This window comes from Nomascus leucogenys, chromosome 5 (assembly GCF_006542625.1).
Source record: "Nomascus leucogenys isolate Asia chromosome 5, Asia_NLE_v1, whole genome shotgun sequence".
NCBI lineage: Eukaryota > Metazoa > Chordata > Mammalia > Primates > Hylobatidae > Nomascus > Nomascus leucogenys.
Window position 1 is genome coordinate 54341778 of NC_044385.1, and position 24716 is coordinate 54366493.

Genomic DNA, 24716 nt, shown 5'->3' on the forward strand with positions numbered 1-24716 from the left:
CCAATGATCGTCCCCACCCCCCAAATCCTGGGGACAATTGAGCTGTGTCTCTGGCATGTGTGGAGCTGCAGGTCATGGCCATATTTAACGAGAACATTCATTCTCCACAGGCACTACAGGGCTCCTCAAAACACCCTTTGTGTCACTGTGCCTTTCTCTCCACCCCCCTTGACACTAATTTAATCAAGATGTCCTTCTAGCTTGTAGATGGGGTGGACTCGACAGTTCCGCATTCCTCCTGGCATTAGGGCTTTGCAGCCAAATATGTAGAGTTGAAACCAGCAAGTTGAGATGGGGTCAGGGTCTCCAAGCCAGAGCATGCGGACCTTTTGGGTAAACCCTAGGCATAAAGAGTGTACTAGGTCTGTGGTATGTTTTTACAATTTTTAGTTAACCCTAAATACTCTGGAGGAGTTGAGAAATATTTTCTTAGGCAAGTATGTAGACATTTAGAAGCATTTTTTTTAAAGCAAGAAAAAAGACAAAATTTTATCTCTATATTTTTGGGCTCATCAGTACTGTTTCTAGAATGCAGAACTAGAAAAGAGAGCTCCTTGTCACAACTATGCCTGTCCTTTTTCTCCTAGTCTGCACTCTCCATAATTTTGCAAAATCTGAAAACTTCAGTTCTTTCCCAAGAACCAGATTTTAATTCAGATTTGCCTTCCTTAGCTGTTTCTCTAGACCACAGTCAATATCCAGAAGAGAATGTCAAAACTGCGGTAGGGAATTTAACCAATAAGAAAAATAAAAAAATAAACCGTCTAGAGCCCTGGGTCCCCAACCAGGTTACCTGATTCCTGGTCTAATGTTCATTTCCTATGCTGTGGTAGCTCCCAAAGAGGGCATCACTGCTCATCAGTACCCCCACCCCAGCCCTGAGTTGATTTGTGGACGCCAAGCCAAACATTTGAAGCATGAGTATTATGGGCCAGAAGGAGTCAAATGCATTTGAAGAGGGCATGAGGCAGGCCCAGGGAACTCAGACAATCTATCTTATGAGCTGATTTGAATGTGTGTTGAAATTCCTCTGTCAACCACAGATCCAACTGTCATGACCTCCCGCCTGGGACATGTAACCATTCCTTCCATCATCTGCCTGCCAGTTTAATCGGCTCACATCAGCAGCGGCAGAAATATATTCAAAGGGCTATTGTTTCATGACCCACAAGGGCATTTTCAGAAACCCAGTAAGACTCCAGAATATAAGAGGGGTGTACCCCCTATAGATTTTGGAACAAAAAGCTCAACTCCCTATCCTTAACTCTTTCTCCTCTCTCCTAGGTCAAGTAGGCCATTGACCTGGGGTCAGGAACAACCCTAAGTTCTTAGACCAATTTCAAAGTTATCTTTAAGTAATTTTATAAACCAAATTAAACTCCCAGTCATGGAAAACTGAAAGGTTCTTTCCAGCTCCCTCACAAAGCTATACTGCAAAAATTCACCACCCTCAAATCAACAAACATATCCTCCATGTTATTTTTTAAAGTAAGAACTGAGCCACTTCCCTTTTCCCCTCTGTCTTTTTGCTGGCTTGCTTATTTTCTCTCTTTCTCTGGAAAAGCCAATAAGAAATGCTTCCCTGATACTGTCAAACCATAAGAACATGGCCTACAGCTCTAGGTTTTGTATTAGGGGAAAGGGCAGGCATTCTGAACCCAAGAGAGGATACTGCTAAGCCAGAAGGTGGCAAAAGTTTGGGGAAAGGGCTAATGGAAGCAGCCTCTGGGCTACGCAGAACACCATCTCATTTGCTCACATCCTATAACCAAATGATGAGCACATCCACACTGGAGATTAGAAATAGCTCTCGGCTGAACAACAGGAATTTGGTCCAGGAGAAGCAACACCTTATGAAACATCATTTAATGAAACCTACAATATGTTTAATAAAGTCAGCTATTCTTAGAAGAGCAACCCAGGGCTGGGTGCAGTGGCTTATGCCTGTAATCTCAGCAGTTTGGGAGGCCAAGGCGGGTGGATCACCTGAGGTGAGAAGTTCGAGACTAGCCTGGCCAACATAGGGAAACCCTGTCTCTACTAAATATACAAAAATTAGCCAGGCATGGTGGCACATACTATAATCCCAGCTACTTGGGAGGCTGAGGCAAGAGAATCACTTGAACCTGGGAGGCGGAGGTTACAGTGAGTCAAGATCGTGCGTTGCACTCCAGGCTGGGCAACAAGAGCAAAACTTCAACTCAAAAAAAAAAAAAAAGAGCAACCCAGAGGTTATATAGATGCCTGTTAATCTATAAAAAATGTGGTATTTCCCCCCATTTCAGAATTTTTCCAGCATTTAAATCTATAGCACAAAATGTAAACTCTGCTTATTGATTCCAAACATAGCCCAAATGGCTCTTCTGTCTTCTATACTCCTCCTCTCACTGCCTTAGATCAGGGCCCCTCTCTTAAATGAACTACTGTAGTAACTTTTTCCCTGTTCTCACATCTCTCTCACAACCAAACATTTCAGAGTAATCTTTCTAAAAGACAAATCTGTCCATGGCACTCTCTTGGTAAAATCCGCTAGTAGAATTGTTTCAGTTAGCAAGCATGCTAAAAATTAGTAAGCAAAGGATGAGGAGAAACAGGATATTTACATAGTATCTTCACAAGACACTTATTACAGTGCAAAGGGGACACCCATCCTCACCGAGTAATCAAAATTATCACCATCAATAATGGGGACAAATCAACGGCAAGTGCCTCCTGATATAATGCACTAAGAAAAATATGACATCGCTTCTATGGTGTTCTTGCCAAAATTGCTTAAACTCAATCTAATCATGAGGAAACCAAATAAACCAAAATTGAGGAACATTCTACAAAATAACTGACCAGAACTCTTTAAAACCATGAAAGACAAAGCAAGACAGAGGACTGTCAGAGATTAGAGGAGACTAAGATGACAGTTCACCTCGACATCATGTGTGATCCTAAACTGAACCCTGAACCAGAAATTTGAATTGGACATTATCAAGGCAACGAGTGAAATTTCAGTAAGATTGAGAGATTATAGTATTACCTCCATGTTAATTTCCTGATTTTGATCATTGTACTGTGATTATACGCGATTTTTTTAAAATCTTGCCCCCAAATATTGGAAAGATGGGATTTTAGCATTTGGGGAATTTGGGTTAAGGGTACAGAGGAATTTCTGGACTACTTTGCAACCTTTCTTTAAGTCTGAAATTATCTCAAAATAAGAAGTTAAAAGAGTAACAACATTACAGGGGCTTCTGCTTCACTGGCTTCAGGGTATAAGCCCTTTCGTGTGGCAGGCAAAGCCCTGCCTACCTCCTCAGCCTCATTGCTTGCCACTCCCCTACAAGGGACCTGTGTGTAGCCATTCTCACCCACACCACCTGTAGTTCCGGAACGCTTTTCACCTATTATACTTCCTTGCTTTCTGCATAAACGGTTTCATCTCCCAGAAATCCCCTATGCTCCCCTCTCCTACGCTCCCATTCTTCCTAAGACACAAAGGACATCATAAGGCAAACCTCACCTCATATTTCCCTCCACCCAAGAACCCATTATTACACTGTATCATCATAGCTTATGTGCATGTCTATTTCTCCCATTAGACACTGTACTCAACATCAGGGGCCACGTCAGTCATCTTCATATTCTCAACACATGGCCCAGAGAGTCAGAACTCAATCTGCCCCAGAGAGTCAGAACTCAATTCACTGTGTATTCAGTAAACATACTGTTTCCACTTAGAACTATCATAACAGCCCAATGGTTTGCCAAGCACTTTCATAGAAATTCCCTCACTTAATTACAGAATTTCAGAGATAAATCTTAGAAAGATTAGTCCAAACCACTACCTTACAGATCAGAAAACTAAGTCCTAGACAGGTTACAAAGTTAGGCGGTGTTCACTGTCAAAGTTAGGCTGTGAGTCAGTGTGAAAGGTAGGATAAGATTCTCACTCCCAGATCAGGAATTTTTTCTTTAATTCATAAACTACAAAAGCCTCTTTCCTCCAACCAACAAATACCACAGGATGTGTACAGGCAGAATTGTCTGGGCCTGGTGTGGTGCTTGGGGAAAGCATTTAATAAACACTTGCTAAAACGAGCTGAATCACCAGGAAGCAGCACCTCAATTCCTTATTTCACTCAGGTTGAACCTGAACAAGGTGTGACTCTAAGGTCTAACCTAACCTGACTACATCTTGTGAGGAATGTGCAGCCAGAATACACTAGTCTTAAGTGAGAAGGCCTGATTTTCCAACTAAGAGATCTCTGATTCAGAGAGCAGGATCCTGGCTTTCCTCCAGGGCTGATGGGAGGATGAGGCAGACACTGCATAGCCCCGAGCTATGTGGTGTCAGGCCAGAGGCAACAAGCTCAGATCACTTCCTTACATCTAACCTGGGGAGGAAGCCCATCCAGTGTGTCAGAAATCATCTGCTCTGATTACAACAGCCTTTTTAATCTTCCTGGCCCAAGAGGGGATACGCACTGATAACTTTAATAATGCCAGCAGGTACAATTGATTTCCATTCCCACTATTTCCCACTCTTCGTATGAAGGGGACTGGAAGGATGGAATTAGATTCCACTGCGGCTTCAGCCTGAAGCTTGAGACAGACAGACTGCCTGACACTCAGCAGGGAAAACCTCATCCTGGGTTTCATCAGAAGGACCAATACTGATCTATCAATGTTTGAAAGATCTGTGTGGTCTTAAGCACAGGGGTAATTCTTTTATGGTTGGGTAACAATGACTACAAAATTAAATTAAATTAAATAACAAAGCCAAGACAGGATTTGATATGAGTCTAATGAACAGTTATTAAGCAAGATTTAATCAAAATGATACTGAAGTATTTTCCATTGTTTCAAAGAAGAATATCTATTTTATCGGTCAACATGTCCTGCATTTAGTGTATCTCTAAAGTAAAGTTTTTTGTGACTCTTTCAAGAATTTTTCTTAAATTAAAAACATAAAGTCAACTAGAAAAGGATATCTTGATTTATGTAACATTTCTCTTCCAAAGCAGTTTCCTATCCTTTGTCTTTGTTATCCCCACAGGATCTCCAGGAGGCAAAGTAGGCAAGAAGTATGCTTCTTGTTCAGTTTATAGATGGGCACATGGGAGTCTGGGAAGGTCAAATTCTTGTGGAGGATTCACAAGAAGGTAATGCAGGAGTTGGAAGTAAATTTGTTTTTAATTCTCTGTCTCAGGCTTACCCTGTTATATTCCTTCTCCTTATTAGCTGAAACGGCAAGAAAAGTGCTTAAAATTTTAGAGGAAGTTAAGTTGTAGGCATCACAGTTTCCCAAGATTCTAAAACCCAAATCTAATGACATTTGTTCAGTTCCCATTCTTCCTGACCCCTTCATAGAACTCATCATTGAGTCTTCTTCTCTCTTAAGTCCTTTGAGCCATATTACTCTCATTTTCCTTTTGCCCATTTTAATTTGTTCTTCTCTCTTCTTTGCTAGCTCTTCAAAGTCTTCTTTCTAGGCCTCAACTACCCTTTACTCTGAATACTCTTTCATGACCTAAACTGTCAGTTTTGTGTGGTTAATTTTCAAGTCTTCTTCTAGCTCTTGCCCTCACTAAACCTTCCCTTTACCATGTCTAAAGCTGAAGTCAGAAATATGGTATGTACTGGACAGAGCAGTGAGTAGAATTTAGAAGACCTGGTAGTTTCAGTCACATCTCAACTACTACCTAACTGGGTAAACTAAGGCAAGTTGCTTCTCATTGGCTCTCAGATTCTTCATAAATTACAGGGCTTGACTAGAATCAGTGGCTCTTCCACACGCTTCCCTCAATAAATGGCAATTCCAACTTCGAATCGTTCAGGCCAGAATGCTTGGGGTCATCTTCGACTGCTATTTTTTTCATACACCATATCAATCAAGCAGCAAATCCTATTGGCTCCATCTTCAAAATATATCCCAGAATTTGACCACTTCTCACCATCTCCACAGCTCCACCCTGTTTCAATCCACTATGATCTCCTGCACTAATTATTTATAGAAGCTCCCTTAATTGGTCTTCCCTTGCTGCTTCCACCCTACTCCTCCTAAAGCCCTCTCGTCACATAGAAGCCGGAATAATCCTATTTAAACAGAAGTCAGACTGTATCATGCCTCTCCAGTCCTCCAGTAGCCTCCAAGGCCCTTCCTGATGAGACCTGCAGCCCTGCCCCCGACCACATCTCCCACCACCCTTCCTCTTGCCTACTCTGTACAAGGTCTCCTTACTGTTTCTCTAACCAGATAAGTGCATTCCCATCTCATGGCCTTAGACGTGCACTATTATTTCTGCCTGAAATACCTTCCTCAAAGAGCTAAACAGCAAAATCCCTCATTTCCTCCAGGAATCAGTTCCAATGCCAGTTTATCAGTGAAGCCATTTCTGACCACCCTATATAAAAGAGCAATATCCCTTGTACCCCTATCCTCTTCGCCCTATTTTATCATCATCTGATATATATTTACTTTTTTATGTATTATCTGTTTCAACTATTAGAATATAAGCTCCATGAAGGCAAGAACTTTTTGTTTTTGTTATCTGCTCTATTCCAGTGCCTAGCACAGTGCCTGGAACATGGGAGGCACACTGTAAATATCTGCTGAATGACTAAGTGAACTGCTGAATGACTAAGTTGAATGACCTCCTCCCACCTCATGTCAGGCCACTCAGTCCTGTCTATAATGTCTTTCCTCTGTCTTCTGGTAAATCTAATTCTTTTAGTTCCCATTGCCATTATCCAAGTTTCTATTATCCCTCTGAATTATTGTAGCAGGCTCCTATATAGTTTCTTCCATGCTAAACCACACTGAGTACTGCTGCCAATGCCACTGGAAATCATGGTTTTCAAGATTTCATTGCCCTGCCTAAAATTGTCAATGGCTCTCTTTGACCTGTAGTTTGAACTCCTTGGACTGGCATTCAAAGCCTTCTACACTCAGGCTTCAGGCTATTTCCACATATTTCTCCCATTGCTGGTCAAAAGGAAGTCTCTGCTCTCGGACTGTCCTCATGAGTGACATCTCTAATGGGGACAAAGAGGCAGGAAAGGAACTTGGAATCAGATAATATGGAAATCTTCAAAAGATATTTCTGTAAGATAAGAAACAGATGGCTAATTGAGAACCCTGGCAGCAGGTAATTAAAAGAACATCGGCCCCATTCTTTCCCCTTTATGAAGCTCTCCTGACTCACTTTTCATGAATCTATTTTTTTTGCAAGATCCTATAGACAACAAATTGTCTGCACCACTCAGTACATTGCTGTCTAAATTGTAACCTGCTTTGGGAGTCTATGGTCTGTCTTTCAGCTGAGATGTAAGAAATCTAAGATCTTGAACCATGTTTTAAGCTTGATCTGCAGGCCTTTTACACTGCCAACTTGAATACTGAGCAATTACAGACAATAAAATAATATTATTAAATTGAACTGAATGGGTTGATAGTGGTTATTTGCGGTCCTGAATTTGAGTAAAGCAATACTTTTTTTTTTCCTTCAGTCCTTGAAAGGTCAGGTAGACTATGTGGTTTTCCTTGCCTGAGAACTCAAAGGTCCAGAAAGACCACTGACTCTGAGAGCAGCAAAAAGAGAATGCTTTTTCTACTCTCCACCCTGAAAATGAACATCAAAAGAAAAACAAGGTCATGGGAAGAGGCAAGGCAGGAAGGGATGCAATGCTTATGTGGGCAGAAGGCTTGGATTATCTTGGCTTTGGAGAAGAGATGATTAAAGTTGGAGACTGGATCGCCCAGTTTGTTTTCTGTATTTCCCCTCTAGCCTATATGATAGCATACCACTAAAAAAAGATTAGCTTAGAGATTGCAAAGACCACCCTAGCTGGGCGAAGGCACAAGACACACGCTCTTCTACATGAACACAACCAGACAACTTCTGACCATAACATAACTTTGCAGAGCACTTTGTTCCCAGGTTTTACTGATGCCTATAGCATTCTGAGAAGGAACAGTGAGGGTATGAGTAATTTCATTAGTGTAAAGATGAGGAAACTGAAACTCAGCATGGTGAAAGAACTCCACTGAGCCAGCCAGGGCCCAGGTTCAGGCATAGCGCTGAGGCCCAGATTCTCAGCTAAGCTCTAAGACGATGAGCAAGACAGAAGAGGAAGAAAAAGGGAAAGCAGCAGGGGGAAAAACCCTCTCTCCTCGCCTTATATTAAATGCAAGTAGGGTATTTCCAAGGAAAGCATTGGCTACCTAGTCATCCTAAAAACAAGTGATTTCCAAAAAGACAACAATGAGATTTTTAATTGCTTCTAGATGTACAAGAACATAGTCCAGGGGAGAGTCAAGACAACAGCCAGCTGGTCGTGGTGGCTCACGCCTGAAATCCCAGCACTTTGGGAGGCCAAGGCAGGCAGATCACTTGAGTTCAGGAGTTCAAGACCAGTTTGGGCAACATGGTGAAACCCCACCTCTACTAAAAAAACACAAAAAACTTAGCTGGATGTGGTAGCCCACGCCTGTAATCCCAGCTACTCGGGAGGCTGAGGCACGAGCATCACTTGAACCTGGGAGGCGGAGGTTGCAGTGAGCCAAGATCGTGCCACTGTACTCCAGCCTGAAAAAGCAAAACTCTGGCTCAAAAAAAAAAAAAAAAAAAAAAAAAAGACAACATAGCCAAAGAACCATAAGGAATATACGAAAAAGCTATGCGACAGCCAGACTACAGACTACTGTATGATCATATAGGCAACATTTAAAAGAAGATGCAATGACATGATAAAAATGCTTACTCCAAATATTAAATGAAAAAAATTACACCAAGCTTAATATACAATGTAACTCTCATTTTTAAAAAAATGTGTACAAAAAAGATTGGAAGGAAATACATCAAAATAATCAAAATACAATCAAAATAATAATTCCAAGTAATTATTATTTTCTTTTTAGTATGTTTTTACCCACAATATCTTGAAAAAAAACATGTTACTACTTTTTAAAATTTTTTCTTTTCTTTCATAGTCTTAACTGAAGCTCAGTATTACTTTAACAATTGAAAAAACCCTAAGCTGAAGGGTTTTTTGTTTGTTTGCTTCCAAATTAAGAGGAAAACTAAAATAAAAATAGAAGATGTTACTTCTCAGTCCTGTCCCTGGGCCTTACTAATAACTACTTAGCTTACCAAGAGGATGATTCTGGGAGCTCTTGAGACCATGAAGAGGGATGCTCTGAGGTTCCTATGGTCTTTTAAATAATTAGTGCAAAGAATTCAAATTAATCTATAACTGGAACTTTCATATTGAGTAAATGCTGGGAAAAGCTGGATGTAGACCCAAATGATTTGTAGGGAACAGAGAAAAAGGAAAAAAAAGAAAACAAAACAAAAAACCCCAAGGGCTGGGCTTAAAAGCAAAGAAAGGTAGGATCCAGTAGAAAAACTAAGAGACCAGAGAAAGTCCAGTATTGTAAGGAAAGAAGATAAAAATGAAAAAAACTGAAGATGCTGTGTCAAAAGAAGGAAAATTTAAATTTTGTCCTCACTTTAAATAAAAATCATACTCAGACAAGCAGGGAGGCATTCAAAGGAAAAGTCTTGACAAAGATAAATAGGAGAGTCAACAGAAGCCTGCCCTGCAACAAGGGAGGCTAAAATCAAAGGTGCTATTCTCTCTGGACAAGCTGGGCAAGAAGCAGAATCAGAATAGCACAATGGAAATTCTGACCTGACAGAAGCACAGCAACATATGACTGCAGAATGCATGAGCCATTAATTCCCTGCACAAGCACTGGTTCTTTAGCTTACCAATATGACTGCCACCTTCCTACATGCAAGGCAGCAGAGCATGATGATGTGAAGAGATCAGGGGAAGCCAACTGCCTAGGCTTGAATCCCATTTCTCCCATCAACCAGCTGTATAATCTTGAGCAAATTGCTTAAACCCCCTGCCCATGCTCTTATCTACAAATGGGGATGATAAAACCAGTACTCATCTCAAAGTGTTGTTGTGATGAGATTAAATAGGTTAATACATGTAAAACACCTAGCACAGTCCCTAGGCATGGTTAGCACTCATTTAGAATTATGCTTTTTTTAAAAAAATTATTGCTCTGATTCTTAATAATAACAAATTGATACCTAGTCAGCTTGCACATTATTCGTGTGTGTGGTTTCTCCCAAGACTAACATGTTTTTACAAACTACTATTTGCATGGTGCCTGATGAGCTGTATTAACAATCCTCTCCGTTTCTCAGAGAGGCATTTTTATTTTATTTATTTATTTTTTGAGTCGGAGTTTTGCTCTGTCACCCAGGCTGGAGTGCAATGGCACAATCTTGGCTCACTGCAACCTCTGCCTCCCAGGTTCAAGCGATTCTCCTGCCTCAGCCTCCTGAGTAGCTGAGATACAGGAATACACCATGACGCCTGGCTAATTTCTGTATTTTTAGTAGATACAGGGTTTCACCACGTTGGTCAGGCTGGTCTCGAACTCCTGACCTCAGGTGATCCACCTGCCTCCGCCTCCCAAAGTGCTGGGATTACAGGCATAAGCCACTGTGCCTAGCCTCAGAGAGGCATCTTAAAGTCAAGTAAGAGAGGTACAGAGATGACAAAAAGGAACTTGTCTAAAATTATCAACTGATATTAAAATTATCAGACGAATGACTGAACTGGCACCCAATATTTGTAGGCTGGCACCATGAATAACACCTTACAATCAGGTTTCTATCATGTGATTTAAAAAAATGTAACTAGAAAATGGAAGGATCAGACTATTACAACCCTATTCTAGAGGGTACCAATATTAGCATCACTATTGGTAGACTAACTAGATGTTATGTATTGCCTGCTCTGATGCTACATGAAGTACTAACATCACTTATTATGCATTCTTAGTCACTTGAATCCACTTGGACCTTTAGAACCAACTTCCAATTTACAGGAAATATGGGATACAGGCAGAAGCTTAACAACACAAGTAAACAACCAGACAAATCTAGAAGATGGGAGATTTTGCAGGACATCTGGCTTGGTCTCTCAACAAATCAGTTTCATGGAAAGAAAATAATACTAGATTAAAGTACACTTAAGGGACATAAAGCTGTGTGCATTAGATACTGGCTTGGACAAACTAGTTGTCAAAGAGATTTCTTGAGTAATTAATTAAATCTTTACATGACCTGGGTATTAGATGAGACAAAAGTTTATTGAAATGTAAAGGAGAAGGTCTTGACTAAAACAGTAGATTACAAAATAGTATGTACAATAAATCTGTTTTTATATCATATTTTTGCTTCCTGTATTTTTAAATTTTCTATAACATACATCTACTATAAAATTTAAAAGACTATTCAAAAGAATAAAGAAAAGGAAGGGAGGGAGGAAACAAGGAGAGGGAGAAGGAAAGAGAAAAAGGAGAGAGAGAGGAGAGGAAAGAGAAGGCAGAAGGGGAGAAGGAACGGGGGGAGGGAGGCAGACAGAGGAGGGAGAGAAAGAGAGAGAGAGAGAGAAAGAGAGAGAAAAGGTTTTGAATTCACTATTCTTAAAGCCTGGCTTGTGACCAGGTTCAACCATACATTGGAAAGAATAACTTCCCAATATAATGTTCATAGCAGCATTATTTATAACATACATAATAGCCTCAAACTGAAAACTACCCAAATGCCATCAACAGTTGAACAGATAAAACTAAAAGTCTCATGTCCTAGGAACACCCTCAGCCCAAGGCAAACAGGATAGTTGGTCGTCTTAGGCGCTGCCCACTGTAAGGTAGATAGAATTTGGCATTCAAAGCCTGCCAAGTTAGAGGGGCTTGATAAACATCTTGGGCTTCCCATGGAAACCCCAGAAAGGCCATGCCTTAAGTATATGGTATATCCTAAGACGAAGAGCAAAACCAAAATATACCCACTGTACGAAGTATAAAGCCAAGCCCCCACAAGTTCAAGGTGATCAACCAGTAATTTAATAGCCTCCTAGAATAAAACTTCATACTTTTCAGAGGAAGATAAGTACACCTAGAGTTTCTATGACATATTATCTATGATGTCCAATATGCAACAAAAGATTAGTAGCCATGTAAAAAAAGTCAAGAGGAAAATCAATAAACAGACCCACAGATAATGTCAATGTTAAAAATAGAAGACAAGAATTTTTAAGTAATTGCCAACTACGTTTTAAAAATATCCATACAATAATTGGGAGGCTGAAGGGGAAGGATCACTTGAGCCCCAGAGTTCAAGTCTAGCCTGGGCACCACAGCGAGACCCCATCTCTAAAAAAATTAGCCAAGCATGATGGTACACACCTGTAGTCTCAGACACATGAGAAGCAGAGGTGGGAGGATCGCTTGAGCCCATGAGTCTGAGGGTACACTGAGCTATGATCACACCACTGTACTCCAACCTGGGTGACAAAGTGAGTCTCCATCTCAAAAACAAACAAACAAAAATCTGAAATAAAAAAATGTATTGGATGGCATTTATAGCATCTTAGGTGAACAAAATAAAGAATTGGTTGTTTTATTTTTATTTATTTATTTTTTGAGATGGAGTCTTGCTCTGTCTCCCAGGCTGGAGTGCAGTGGCACAATCAGCTCATTGCAAACTCCACCTTCCGGGTTCAAGTGATTCTCCTGCCTCAGCCTCCTGAGTAGCTGGGATTACAGGTACACACCACCACACCCAGCTAATTTTTGTATTTTTAGTAGAGACGGGGTTTCACCATGTTGGCCAGGCTGGTCTCAAACTCTTGACCTCAAGTGATCCACCCACCTTGGCCTCCCAAAGTGCTGGGATTATAGGTGTGAGCCACCACGCCCAGCCAAATTGGTAAACTTTAGAAATCATCTAAAGCATACAGAAAACAAAAATTTGAAAAAAATGGACAGAACATCAACAAGCTGTGGGACTGAATCAAGTAGTCTAACATACAGGCAACTGATATCAAAGCAAAACAGGAAGGAGAGATGGGACAGAACAAAATATTTGCCAAAAATTTTTCTCGAATTGAGGAAAAATTTGATATTTTTCCTACAATTTCTACAAATTAGATATGTGACAGATCAGGGATTGGATATTAGATTTAACCAAGCCAAATGAATACAATGAAAACCACGCTTACACTCTTATGATAATCAAAGTACTAAAAACCAAAGATAATGAATAAATATTGGAGGAAGACAAATAAAGAAGGGCTGGGCATGGCAGCTCACACCTATAATCCCATCACTTTGGGAGGCCAAGGTGGAAGGACTGGGATTGCTTGAGCACAGAAGTTTGAGTCTACAGTGAGCTGTAATCATGCCTCAGGACTCCAGCCTGGGGAACAGAGACTCCATCTCTTTAAAACGAACAAACAAACAAAAAGATGACATATTACATACAAGTAAGCAATAATAAGACCCTAAGAACCACAGCTGATTTCTCATCAGAAATAATGGAGGCCAGAAGACAAACGAATTACATATTACATATTCCAATTGTGGAAAAAAATTATCTGATTCCATTTACATAAAACATTTTTAAATGGGCAAATACTTATATTGTGTTAGAAGTCAGGATAATGGTTACCCTTCAGAAAGTAATGACTTGAAGTGGAGAGAAGGAGGGTTCATGGGATACTAGTAACATTCTCTCTTCATCTGGGTGCTGATTACATAGCTGTATTCAGTTTGTAAAAATTCATTGAGCTGTACACTTTATAATATGTGTACTTTCTCTAAGTATTTTATACTTTCATAAATAGTTTAGGGAAAAAACTTTGCAAAAATAAATGAAAGGTTCAGAGAAAATACACATCAAGGGCCTACCACAGTGGGAGGTATTCACAGTGCGAATTTTACGAAAGGTTACTATTATTACTTTGTCATCATCATCATCCCACAGAAAGTTTTGAGAGACCTAAATAAACCAAAAACCCCAAGCTCCCATGAGGGAGGCAAATCTTACTCCTCAATTTGATTTTCAAGCTCCTTTAAGCACCTAGCAGCATAATGCTGTGTATACAGTATTCACTTACTGACTGTATAATCTCCTAATGTAGGGTAGTATTCCAATACAAGGTTGCATATGGACACTTTTATTTTTTGTCTACTGCACCTCTCTTTCCCATATTCCATTTCCCATATTCCATTCCTTGTCTTCAGATTCCCTTAATAATCCTTTGATTTATACAAATCGAAGTACTATTATACTTTTGAAAGTTCTAAATACAGCACCTTGAGCTCTTTTAGAAAAGGCCGATACCTAAGAACTAAAACACCAAAAAGGCAAACACACAAACTAACCTAAGCAAAAGACCACAGACATCTTTGATGCACACATTCCCTTTGAGCTGCACCTTCCTAAGTCTAAATAAAAGCCTGGACCACCCAGAGAGCAGCCTCAAGGGAGAGCACACAGATGCTGCTGACCCAGTGTCACAGAAACCAAAGCTAAAACACCCCCAACAGCACGAGCTGCAAAGCTCCCCTCGGTGTTGGCTTTGGCAGCAAACCTGACGCCCCTTATCAGCAGAGATACCTTTGAAGTAGCTGGCAGCCTTCCATCCCCTACTCAAATAAGCTCAGCTTCACATCCTATTCTTTTCTCCAAAGAGGATCTTTTCATCAGATATGAGAGAATAAAGCTCAATTAATTAGAACAGATTTTTGCTACCAACAAGATATATTGGGCAACTGGAACAGCTGTCTGTAAAGCACTGTGCAAACACTGTTAGTGACCATGCTATAATGTGGAGGAAATTCAGTCCAATAACAGATACTGAGTTCAGACGAGCAGGAGGGATATGGTAGACGGGGAAGGGAGGGAGGGTTAAATCACTCATCTACTCCTTCTCCCAAAGAGTTACATCCTTTCTTAAGGGGGCAGAGCACAGGGACACAACCTTTGGAAAACCATTCTTTTCCTCCATTCATTAATCAACAGCACCTACCAGGGACATCCAACTATACCTGCATTGTGGGTCACTTCTTCTCCTCTTCTTATTTATGACCATCACACCACCCAACATGCCTTCTCACAGTATCATCATCCACTCTCCGCCCACATGCCAAACAGCTGGACTCAAAACACGCCATAGGAAATCCTATCCCAGTCCAAAGGGATATCAAACAGATAGGTAACATGCACTGCTTTTAGTTTTAAATCTCCTTTATCCTTTTTAACTACCAGATTCATTTCCTTAGTTCCAAAAGAAATCTGACCGTTGTGGCAATTCTCTTGTGACTGATTCACTAATGGCAAAAGGACATGTTTAACATCTCCGAGGCCCTGGAGAAAAGTATTAACTGAGCCTCTTATATTCCTTCCTCAGCACTCTTCTTGCATTCCCCGCTTCCTGCAGTGTGAAGGAAGCCAGATTCACCCTTTGTCACCAGATTTATTTATCTGAAGCTAACTTCACCCTTCATCACCCTCCAAGAATAAAGTAGGGAACTACAATGGGTTGCCTAGAGAAACTAGCCTAGATGCTTTAACACTGTCTGTTGCGGAGGCAAACATGGCTCACATACAGATAGACAGGATCTTAGGGCATCAGATATTCTCTGTGCTCTGCAGTTTCTCCAAGGTGGAAAACAGTGCAGCAGTGATTCTCAGCCCTGGCTGCAGGCAACGATCACCCAGGCCCTACGCCAGAGATTCTGACTCAATTGTGCTGGGGTAGGGGCTTGGCATGGGTATTTTTTAAATTAGATCAACTTTATTGAGGCATAATTTACATAATAAAATGTACACATTTTAAGTGTACAATATGATAAATTCTGTCTAATGTACCACCATGGTCAAGATTATGTAACATTATAAAAACGTTATAAAGCATCATTTAAAATGTTATATAATGTAGGCTATAAAAACCCTACAAATTCCCTTGTGTCCCTTAGCAGTCAATCCTTCATCCCCATCCTGGTCCCAAGGCAATCAATGATCTATTCTCTATCACTGTAGATCAGATTTTTTTTTTCTAAAATTTTATAGAAATGGAATCATACAGAATGTACTCATTGTGCTTGGCTTCTTTTTATCAACATAATGTTTTTTGAGCTCATTTATATTGTATCAGCATTTCCCTTCTTATTGCTGAGTAGTATTAATATATGGATACACTACAATATGTTTTTCCATTCATCTGTTGATGGATACTTGGGTTGTTTCCAGTTTGGGCTATTATGAATAAAGTACCTAAGGCAGCTGTAACAAATTACTGCAAACATGGTGGCTTAAAACAACATACATTTGTTGTCTTAGAGTTCTGGAGGTCACAACTCCAAAACCAATTTCACTGGGCTGAAACCAGTGTGTCAGCAGGGCTGCTTCTGCTCCGGAGGCTCTCAGGAAGAATCCTTGCCTTTTCCAGCATCTAGAGCTGTATTCATTGGCTCATGGCCACTTCCTCTGTATTCAAAGCCAGTGGCATAGCATCCTCTCTCTATGACTCTGCTTCCCTCTGCTTCTATCACATGACCTTCCTCTCTTTTATCTGTAATCTCCTTCTTATGAGGACACTTGTGATTGCATTTACAGCCCACCCGGCTAATTAAGCATAATATCTCCATCACAAGATCCTCAAATTAGTCATATCTGCAAAGTACTACATGCATAAGGTAACATTCACAGGTTCCAGAGGTTAGAACATGGACCTTTTTTTTTTTTTTGAGGGAGACATTACTCAGCCTATCACAAAAGCTTTATGAATATTCAGGTGCAAGTCTTTGTTTAGACATATGCTTTTATTTCTCTTAGGTAGATGCCTATAAATACCTGGAATTACTGGGTCACATGACAAGTACAAATTTAATATCATAAGAAACTGCCACTATTTTCCAAAGTGGTTGTACCACTTTCACACTCTCACCAGCAACATATGAGGGTTCTGGCCAACTTCCTTAACACTTGGTATTGCCAGATGTTTTAATTTTAACCATCCTAGTGAACATATGGTATATCTTCTTACAGTTTTAACTTGCGTTTCCATCATGAGTGATGATATTGAGCATATTTTCATGTGTTGATTAGCCATTTATATATTTTTATTAGTGAAATGTTTACTAAAACCTGTTTCCATTTTTAAAAATTTGGGTAGTTTGTCTTATTACTGAGTTCTCAGAGATCTTTATTCTATATTCTGATATAAGTCCGTGTCACAGATATATATTACAAATATTTTCTCCCAGTCTGTGTCTTGTCTCTCATTTTGTAAATAAAGTCTTTCCAGGAACAAAAGTCCAAGACTTGCTGAAGTCTGACTTATCCTTTATAAAATTTTATGGTTCATGCTTTTTATATCCTAAGAAACCTTTGTTTATTCAAGGTCACAAAGATTTTTTTAAAACTCCCCAAGTAACTTTCATGCCCAGGCAAAGTTGAAAGCTACTGGTCTATAGGGAATCTGACTTGGCTTTTTCAATTTAACCTAAATTTCTGCCATAGAAACTTAAGAGTCCTAACAGCAAAACAGGAGTACAGTTCACTGCAGTGCTCTAATAACAAGGATGCAACTGAGCCTTAGCACTGTCTGAACGGACCAGCTTCCAAGCTTAAGTGTGAGCAGCTGTGAAGGGCTAGAAACAGTGATTTCAGAAAGCAAAATCAGAGGTACTTTTAGTGTGTTCCAGCTAAGTAAAAAGAGAAAACAGGATTATCCTCTCTCCTGTAGGAAAAAGCACACCCAAGTTTATTTCAGTTTAAACTGAGCAAGTGGGAAAAATTATTTCTGTTCTTGGTGGGCTTCTTTAGAACATGCCCCTCACGGAGACCACAGGGAGATGGGAGTCAAACTTGGCAGTTTTTGGCCATGGTTTTTGAAGCCACCGCATTAAACAAATGAAGGTGGCAGCAATAATATTTGCCCAAACCCTTGTTCCAACAGAGGTTAGACAGACTGAGCTTTCATTACATGAAAGGAGATGTCAGGAGCACCAAACGGGCTCAATTTTCCCTCTCGTCCTAGACAAAGTCAGTCTGTTTTTAAGCTGTGAACAGGAGGCTACTTTCTCCAGATGTTATATTTAGCTAAAGGAATCTCCAACATGGCTTCATGCAAAATGTAAAATATGTCCCAGCAGACATTACCACAAACCAGAGGGCTAGCAAGCAGCCTCCCTTAAGGGGGTTCAATAGCATAGAGGGGCCAATTGTGCAGCCACCCTGACATCCCTAAATTAGCTAAATTAGCTGTGAGCCAGATTTGGGGCCAATTCTCACATTTAATGAGTCCTTGTTTCCCTCTTACAGGGGGCAGAGATATTTTGCCCCTGGGGAGTGTAAACAGGCTGCCCTATTTCATTCCCAACTTCCAGCTGCTTGCCCCAACCCCAGGTAGGAAAAACAATCCAATGTTGATGTTCAACATCTCCATACCCTTTGAAGGTTTATGTGCAAAAGAAAAATTAGGCTAATTCTATAACTAAGTGAAATATCTGAATTCAATGAAAAAGAGAAAATCCAGGATTTTCTCTTTTCTGCACAACATACTTAGAGAATCCTAATACAGTATGTAGATGAAAACGTTGGATTCTAGAGCCAGGTGACTGGGGTTAAACACTAGCTTCATTTCATTTTTCTTAATCTCTCTCTCTTCTTTTTTTTTTTTTTTTTTGAGACGAAGTCTCACTCTGTTGCCTAGGCTGAAGTGCAATGGCACGATCTCTGCTCACTGCAACCTCCGCTTCCTGGGTTCAAGAGATTCTCCTGCCTCAGTCTCCCGAGTAGCTGGGATTACAGGCACTGGCCATCTTCCCTGGCTAATTTTTGTGTTTTTGTAGAGACGCGGTTTCACCACCATGTTGGCCAAGCTGGTCTTGAACTCCTGACCTCAGGTGATCTGCCCACCTTGGCCTCCCAAAGCGCTGGGATTACAGGCATGAGCCACCGCACCCAGCCCTCTGTTTTGTTTTGTTTTGTTTTGTATTGTTTTAAAGAGACAGGATCTCGCTCTGTTACTCAGGCTAGAGTACAGTGGCATGATTATAGATCACTGCAGCCTCAAACTTATGGGCTCAAGTGATCCTTCCTGCTTCAGCCTCCTGGGTAGCTAGGCCTTCAGGTGTGTACCATCATGCCGAGCTAATTTTTTTTTTAGGAGGGGAGGGAGGTAGAGACAGAGTCTTGCTATGTTGCCCAGGCTGGTCTTGAACTCCTTGCTTCAAGCAATCCTCCCACCTCAACCTCCCAAAGGGCTGGAATTACAGGCTTGAGCCACTCTGCCTGGCCTGCTTAATCTCTTTAAGCCATAGTTTCTTCCTTCATAAAACAGCGATGATAACAATAGTAACTACTTTATAAAATTATGGTAAGGATTAAAGGAGATAATACATATAAAGTGCTTAACACAATACCTGGCACATACAGGTTCAAAATATAATGACTTCTGTTATCATAATTTTTGCAATGAATCATTAAGTTTTATAGATTAAAAAAAGATTTTTAAAAATATTTACTTTTGCTAGTGACAAACAGACTCAAATTCACATAAACCACAGGTGTGTACAGCTATACCACAAATTAAGGTATCTTTTCTAAGCCTATGTCCCCAGAGAAATGGCTCCTTTTTGCCACTGGAACCATACTGATTGGTAAAACATACCTATTTTATATATTTGGATCCCAATTTGGCATTTCTTGGTTGCTGACACTGTAGATATCAGCACCTGAAATAATGCTTCATTCTTCAAGAAATTTGGTCTTCATTTGCTTAAGCTAGCCCTCTCCACACCCGTATCCACTTTTGTTTGTCCTTATCTGTGGGACTACAATTTACCTATCACAATTTAACAAAGGTAACCTAACAACCAGAAGGAAGACCCCATTGTAGGACCCCCTTATCATCACAGAACTGTGGTATCCTGAATTTGGAAGGCACCATGGAGATCATATAGACCACACTCTTTTTTTAAAGTTTAGGCAACTGAGGCACAGAACGAAGTCATTGTCCAAGGTCTCAGAGTTAATAGCAGAGCTAGGCCCAAGAGAAAGGGTCACTTGGAAAAGGTGTGTCCTCTGACAGCACAAAGCAAATCCCGGGGAAGATTCATATAACTACAGAATGGCTGAGGATATTCCTCAGGACTCTTATCTGATACTATATCTTAACCAGTAGGATTCTAATTCTTCATGTGCAACAACACTCTAAACAGAAGAGGTTAAAAAACTGGGGTGGGGGCCAGGCGCGGTGGCTCACGCTTGTAATCCCAGCACTTTGGGAGGCCAAGGCGGGCGGATCACGAGGTCAGGAGATCGAGACCACGGTGAAACCCCGTCGCTACTAAAAATACAAAAAAAATTAGCCGGGCATGGTGGCGGGCGCCTGTAGTTCCAGCTACTGGGAGAGGCTGAGGCAGGAGAATGGCGTGAACCCGGGAGGCGGAGCTTGCAGTGAGCCGAGATTGCGCCACTGCACTCCAGCCTGGGCGACACAGCAAGACTCCGTCTCAAAAAAAAAAAAAAAAAAAACTGGGGTGGGGTATGAAGAATGTTTCTTTGCCCATTACTAGAAAGCAGAGAGACTCTTTACCCAGCCAAAATAGAATGAATCAAATTTTTTTTTTTAAGAGTCAGGGTCTCTCTCTGTTGCCCAGGCTGGAGTACAGTGGCATGATTACAGCTCACTGCATCCTCAAACTATCAGGGTCTCGCTCTGTTGCCCAGGCTGGAGTGCAGTGGCATGATCATAGCTCACTGCATCCTCAAACACCTGGGCTCATGCAATACTCCCACCTCAGCATCCCAAGTAGCTGTGGCTACAGGCACAGGCCACCATGCCCAGCTAACTTTTAAAATTTTTTTAGGGACAAGGTCTTGTTATGTTGCCCAGGTTGTTCTTGAACTTCTGGCCTCAAGCATTTTCCCACCTTGACCTCCTGAGTTGTTGGGATTACAGGAATGATCCATGGTGCTTGGCTGAATCCATTTTTATGATCCGCTAACCAGCTCCTAACTTAAGAGTTTTCTGCCTACATGGGAATGCCCCAAGGGAGGGAGAAAAGAGATTACTCACCCTGTGGGATAGTAATCATTGGCCATTCAGCAACCCTAGGCATGTCTCTAATCAACTACAATTTAATTGATCCAAAGTTACAAAGATCAAGAGAAATTCCTATGATCTGCAACTATACATGACAGTATGAATAAATCTCACAAACATAATACTGAGAGAAACCAGACAAAAAAGAGTACATACTGTGCAATTCTACTTATATAAAGTATGAAACCAAGCAAAGCTAATCTCTGCTGTTAAAAGTCAAGACAGTTGTTATCCTTGGGGATTTAGGGTGGGGAGATGACTAGAAGGGAATATGAGGGGGCTTCTAGAGTAGAGAAATATTCTGTTTCTTGATCTGGGTGCTGGTTACACAGGTGTGAATTCAGTCTGTGAAAATGCATATAGCTATTAAATTATGATAGGCATACTTTTCTTCAGTGAAATGTAATATATAAACAGTCCTGTGAGAAATAAGTTCTTCCTCACACTCTAGCATAGTAATACACAGCTTAAGGAAGTCAACCCTGAGCCCATGGCTAGGAATATCATTCACAGATGAATCTTCTTCATGGAGGTCATCGGCCCCACACCTTGTATACGTGCCATGTACCTAAGCCTTTGGTGAAATATGCATGGGGCACTTGAAGAGCCAGGAACACTCGTGGCTTTGCTATCTGGCTGCCTTCAGTATAAGCATCTCTGAGATCTGGAGAGGCTATTAAATTCTCTCAGCTTGGTTTTTCTCTAACCTAAGGTTGGGAAAAAAGGGAGCTGAGAGACTGGGTGAAGTCTAGCTAGGTGAACAGATCTTATAAAAGTTGTTTTCTCAGATGAACAAAGAAAACGGAGGAGGAAACTATCAGTCAAGCCCTTTCCTTCTTGAGATAGTCTAAGTGGCTGTCAAGGTCATAGAGACGAGCTGTCAAAATTTCACCTAAATAGGTTTTAATTTTAGTCACACATACGCATCACCAAGTATTGCAGAATAATTCAAATTAATGACAACCAAGCTGAAGCTGATGCTGGAAACCATGGAGTTTATGGTGAGAAGTACCCTCACCCCGAAATGAGGTGTGGCCCCAACCACAGCACAGCCGGGCTACTAATAGTAGCCAGTGAGCTCTGGGACGAGTTATCTTTCTCTGCCTTCTTTTCTTCGTCAGATGATTGTACCCTCAATATTCTGTCTCTAAGACACAGGGAAAGCACCTTTACGAATGCAATTAGGTAGACAGAAGATTCCAAATCAGTTATTTGATCAGGCTGGTAATTACAGAAAAAAAATGGGGTATTAATTTCAGATCTAGTGAAATCTGGAAAACTTCCTGAGAACTGGAAAGCTGATCAAGAGCCTTGATTGTATCGACTACAATCCTGTTTACCAGTCTTTTCTCCCATACTTTCAAATTTTAATAATGGATTTTGTCACCTGGAAACTGATGAATTCTAAATAGCCCTCTATAATCTTTTTCTACCTATAACTTACAGGAAGATTATTTGCCTTCTGAAAAGTCTTCCAGGGATGTCAATGCTTGAATGGTAGACATGGCATACCATATACAATGGTTGGGGCCTTCACCACTGTTTGTAATCAAACCTCATGATTAAATGATTCCACTTTGAGCTCAAGCTGAGACAGCTTAGAAAAGACCTTCCTGGATTTTTTTTTTTTTTTTGAGATGGAGTCTCGCTCTGTCACCCAGGCTGGAGTGCAGTGGCGTGATCTCGGCTCACTGCAAGCTCCGCCTCCCGGGTTCACGCCATTCTCCTGCCTCAGCCTCCCGAGTAGCTGGGACTACAGGCGCCCGCCACTACGCCCGGCTAATTTTTTTGTACTTTTTAGTAGAGATGGGGTTTCACCGTGGTCTTGATCTCTTGACCTCGTGATCCGCCCGCCTCGGCCTCCCAAAGTGCTGGGATTGCAAGCGTGAGCCACCGCGCCTGGCCTAGCTTCCTGGATTTTCAAGAGGCTAGTTCCATCATTGACAGGTAAGGTGAATTGGCTCCTTAAGATTATCATGATTATTTTGAGTTTTCCTTAGTCAAATTGTTCAACCTATACCCAAGGAAGTGTGATAACAATTGAGTTCCAAAAGCATTCAGAGATCCAAAGACAAAGACATATCACGATAAGAATAACCACACTTTTGAGTCTACCTTGGCCAAGATAAGACCCTGGGAAGAAAACTAAACTAAAAACATAAACGTATATGAGTTTGCTAAATGAACTAGAATAGGAAAACATAAAATGACAGTATTGGCCCCTTAAGCTCAACGGCTTCACAAATCATTTTAAGAAAACTTCCCAAAACACAGTTTTTGTTAATAGATGCAGCTTATGAATTACAGTACCAGTCCTGGGTTTATACCTTGCAAATGGTTCCTTTCCCAAGGCTACTATTAATTCAGCTCAGAAAGGAAGAAAGGAAAGCCAATTCAAATATTTTTTTTCTCCACAAGTATGTGGTAGGGAATGACTAGTGGAAAGCCTATGAAGTGGGCCAATAAGATATTCTTTCTTTTATTTTTTCTTTCCAACTTTTATTTTAGGTTCAAGGGGTATATGTGCAAGTTTGTTACATGGTTAAGTTGCATGTCACGGGGGTTTGGTGTACAGATAATTTTGTCACCCAGGTAATCAACATAATACCTAATAGGATTTTAAAAATTGTGTCATTGCTTCACCCAAGAACCTCTGTGACTAGAAATATCCCTGTACCTTTTTAAAGAGTCTTCCTGAGTCCTCGCTGACTTGGACAAATCGAGGAATGATATTATTCAGGTAGATATCACTCAGGGTGGTATGGTCCCTGCTTTCCCGCTTCACCTGGTTTAAGAGGAGATTCCAGCAGTTGACTGGAGAGAGAACATTCTGATCCTTCCTGTGGAGAAACATCAAGGAAAAGAAGTCATTGTTGATACGCAGCCAGGGCAACATCTACAACTATAGTCCGTGTCCTAAAATCACAGCAATCAAAGCCAATCCAGAAATAAAGATATTTTTCCGAAGCTCACCTCTCTGGTTTTCTCCTTTTCTAAAAACTCAGTGGAGAAAAAAGGAGAAAATAAGGACAAGAAAGAGAAGGAGGGAAGATGTACAAAGAGAAACAGGATTATCTATGTTCTAAGAACTTGGTGAATGCTTTATACGTATTATCTCATCTAAGCTCTATCATTTCATTTTAAGGAAAGAACTACCATTATCCCCCTTCTACTGATTAGAAAACTGAAGCTCAGAGAGGTTGTCACTTGTCTACAGCGAGTAAGACTAACACAACAAGTAAGAGTGCACCAGGGACTAGAGCAACAGTTCTGCATTGTCTGGCTAGACCATGTAGGTCTAATCACCTTCAGGTCTAAGGTGATTCTGAAGTACATCATTTTAGCCATTAAGTCACTTGGTTTGTCTCTAGGGTTAGAAACCAAAGTTAGAGATTTTGTCTAGAGATAAAAATCACTACAGCACTACAAAATCCCCACAAATTTATCCATTGTAGGATTTAATAAAGGCAAGTTTGGAGAAGTATGCCATTAAAACGTTACTGAAAACTCTGGAGTTCTACAGAACACATCTAAGGAAGTTTTGATTTCATTTATTGAGCCATGATCTCATGTCCCATACAATCAAGAACACAAACCATACCTGAACATATGTGTTCCTACATATGTTCCTACATATCTACAGCTTGAGTGGAGCAGTAAAGTGCTAAACCAAGGTGCTCATTCCTTTTTTTTTGAGACAAAGTCTCACTTTGTCGCCCAGGCTGGAGTACAGT

General features: G+C 40.7%; 1 protein-coding gene across 6 annotated transcripts in view; it reads right to left on the reverse strand.

The window, feature by feature from the left end:
* The window catches only part of SRGAP2 (SLIT-ROBO Rho GTPase activating protein 2), a 256002-nt gene that overhangs the window by 95750 nt on the left and 135536 nt on the right, over positions 1 to 24716 (reverse strand). For all 6 annotated transcript variants that reach the window (XM_030813102.1, XM_030813101.1, XM_030813103.1 and 3 more), the window contains exon 4: positions 23660 to 23822. In XM_030813102.1, coding sequence (XP_030668962.1) covers positions 23660 to 23822 — 163 coding nt within the window. The remainder of the gene's footprint in view (positions 1 to 23659; positions 23823 to 24716) is intronic.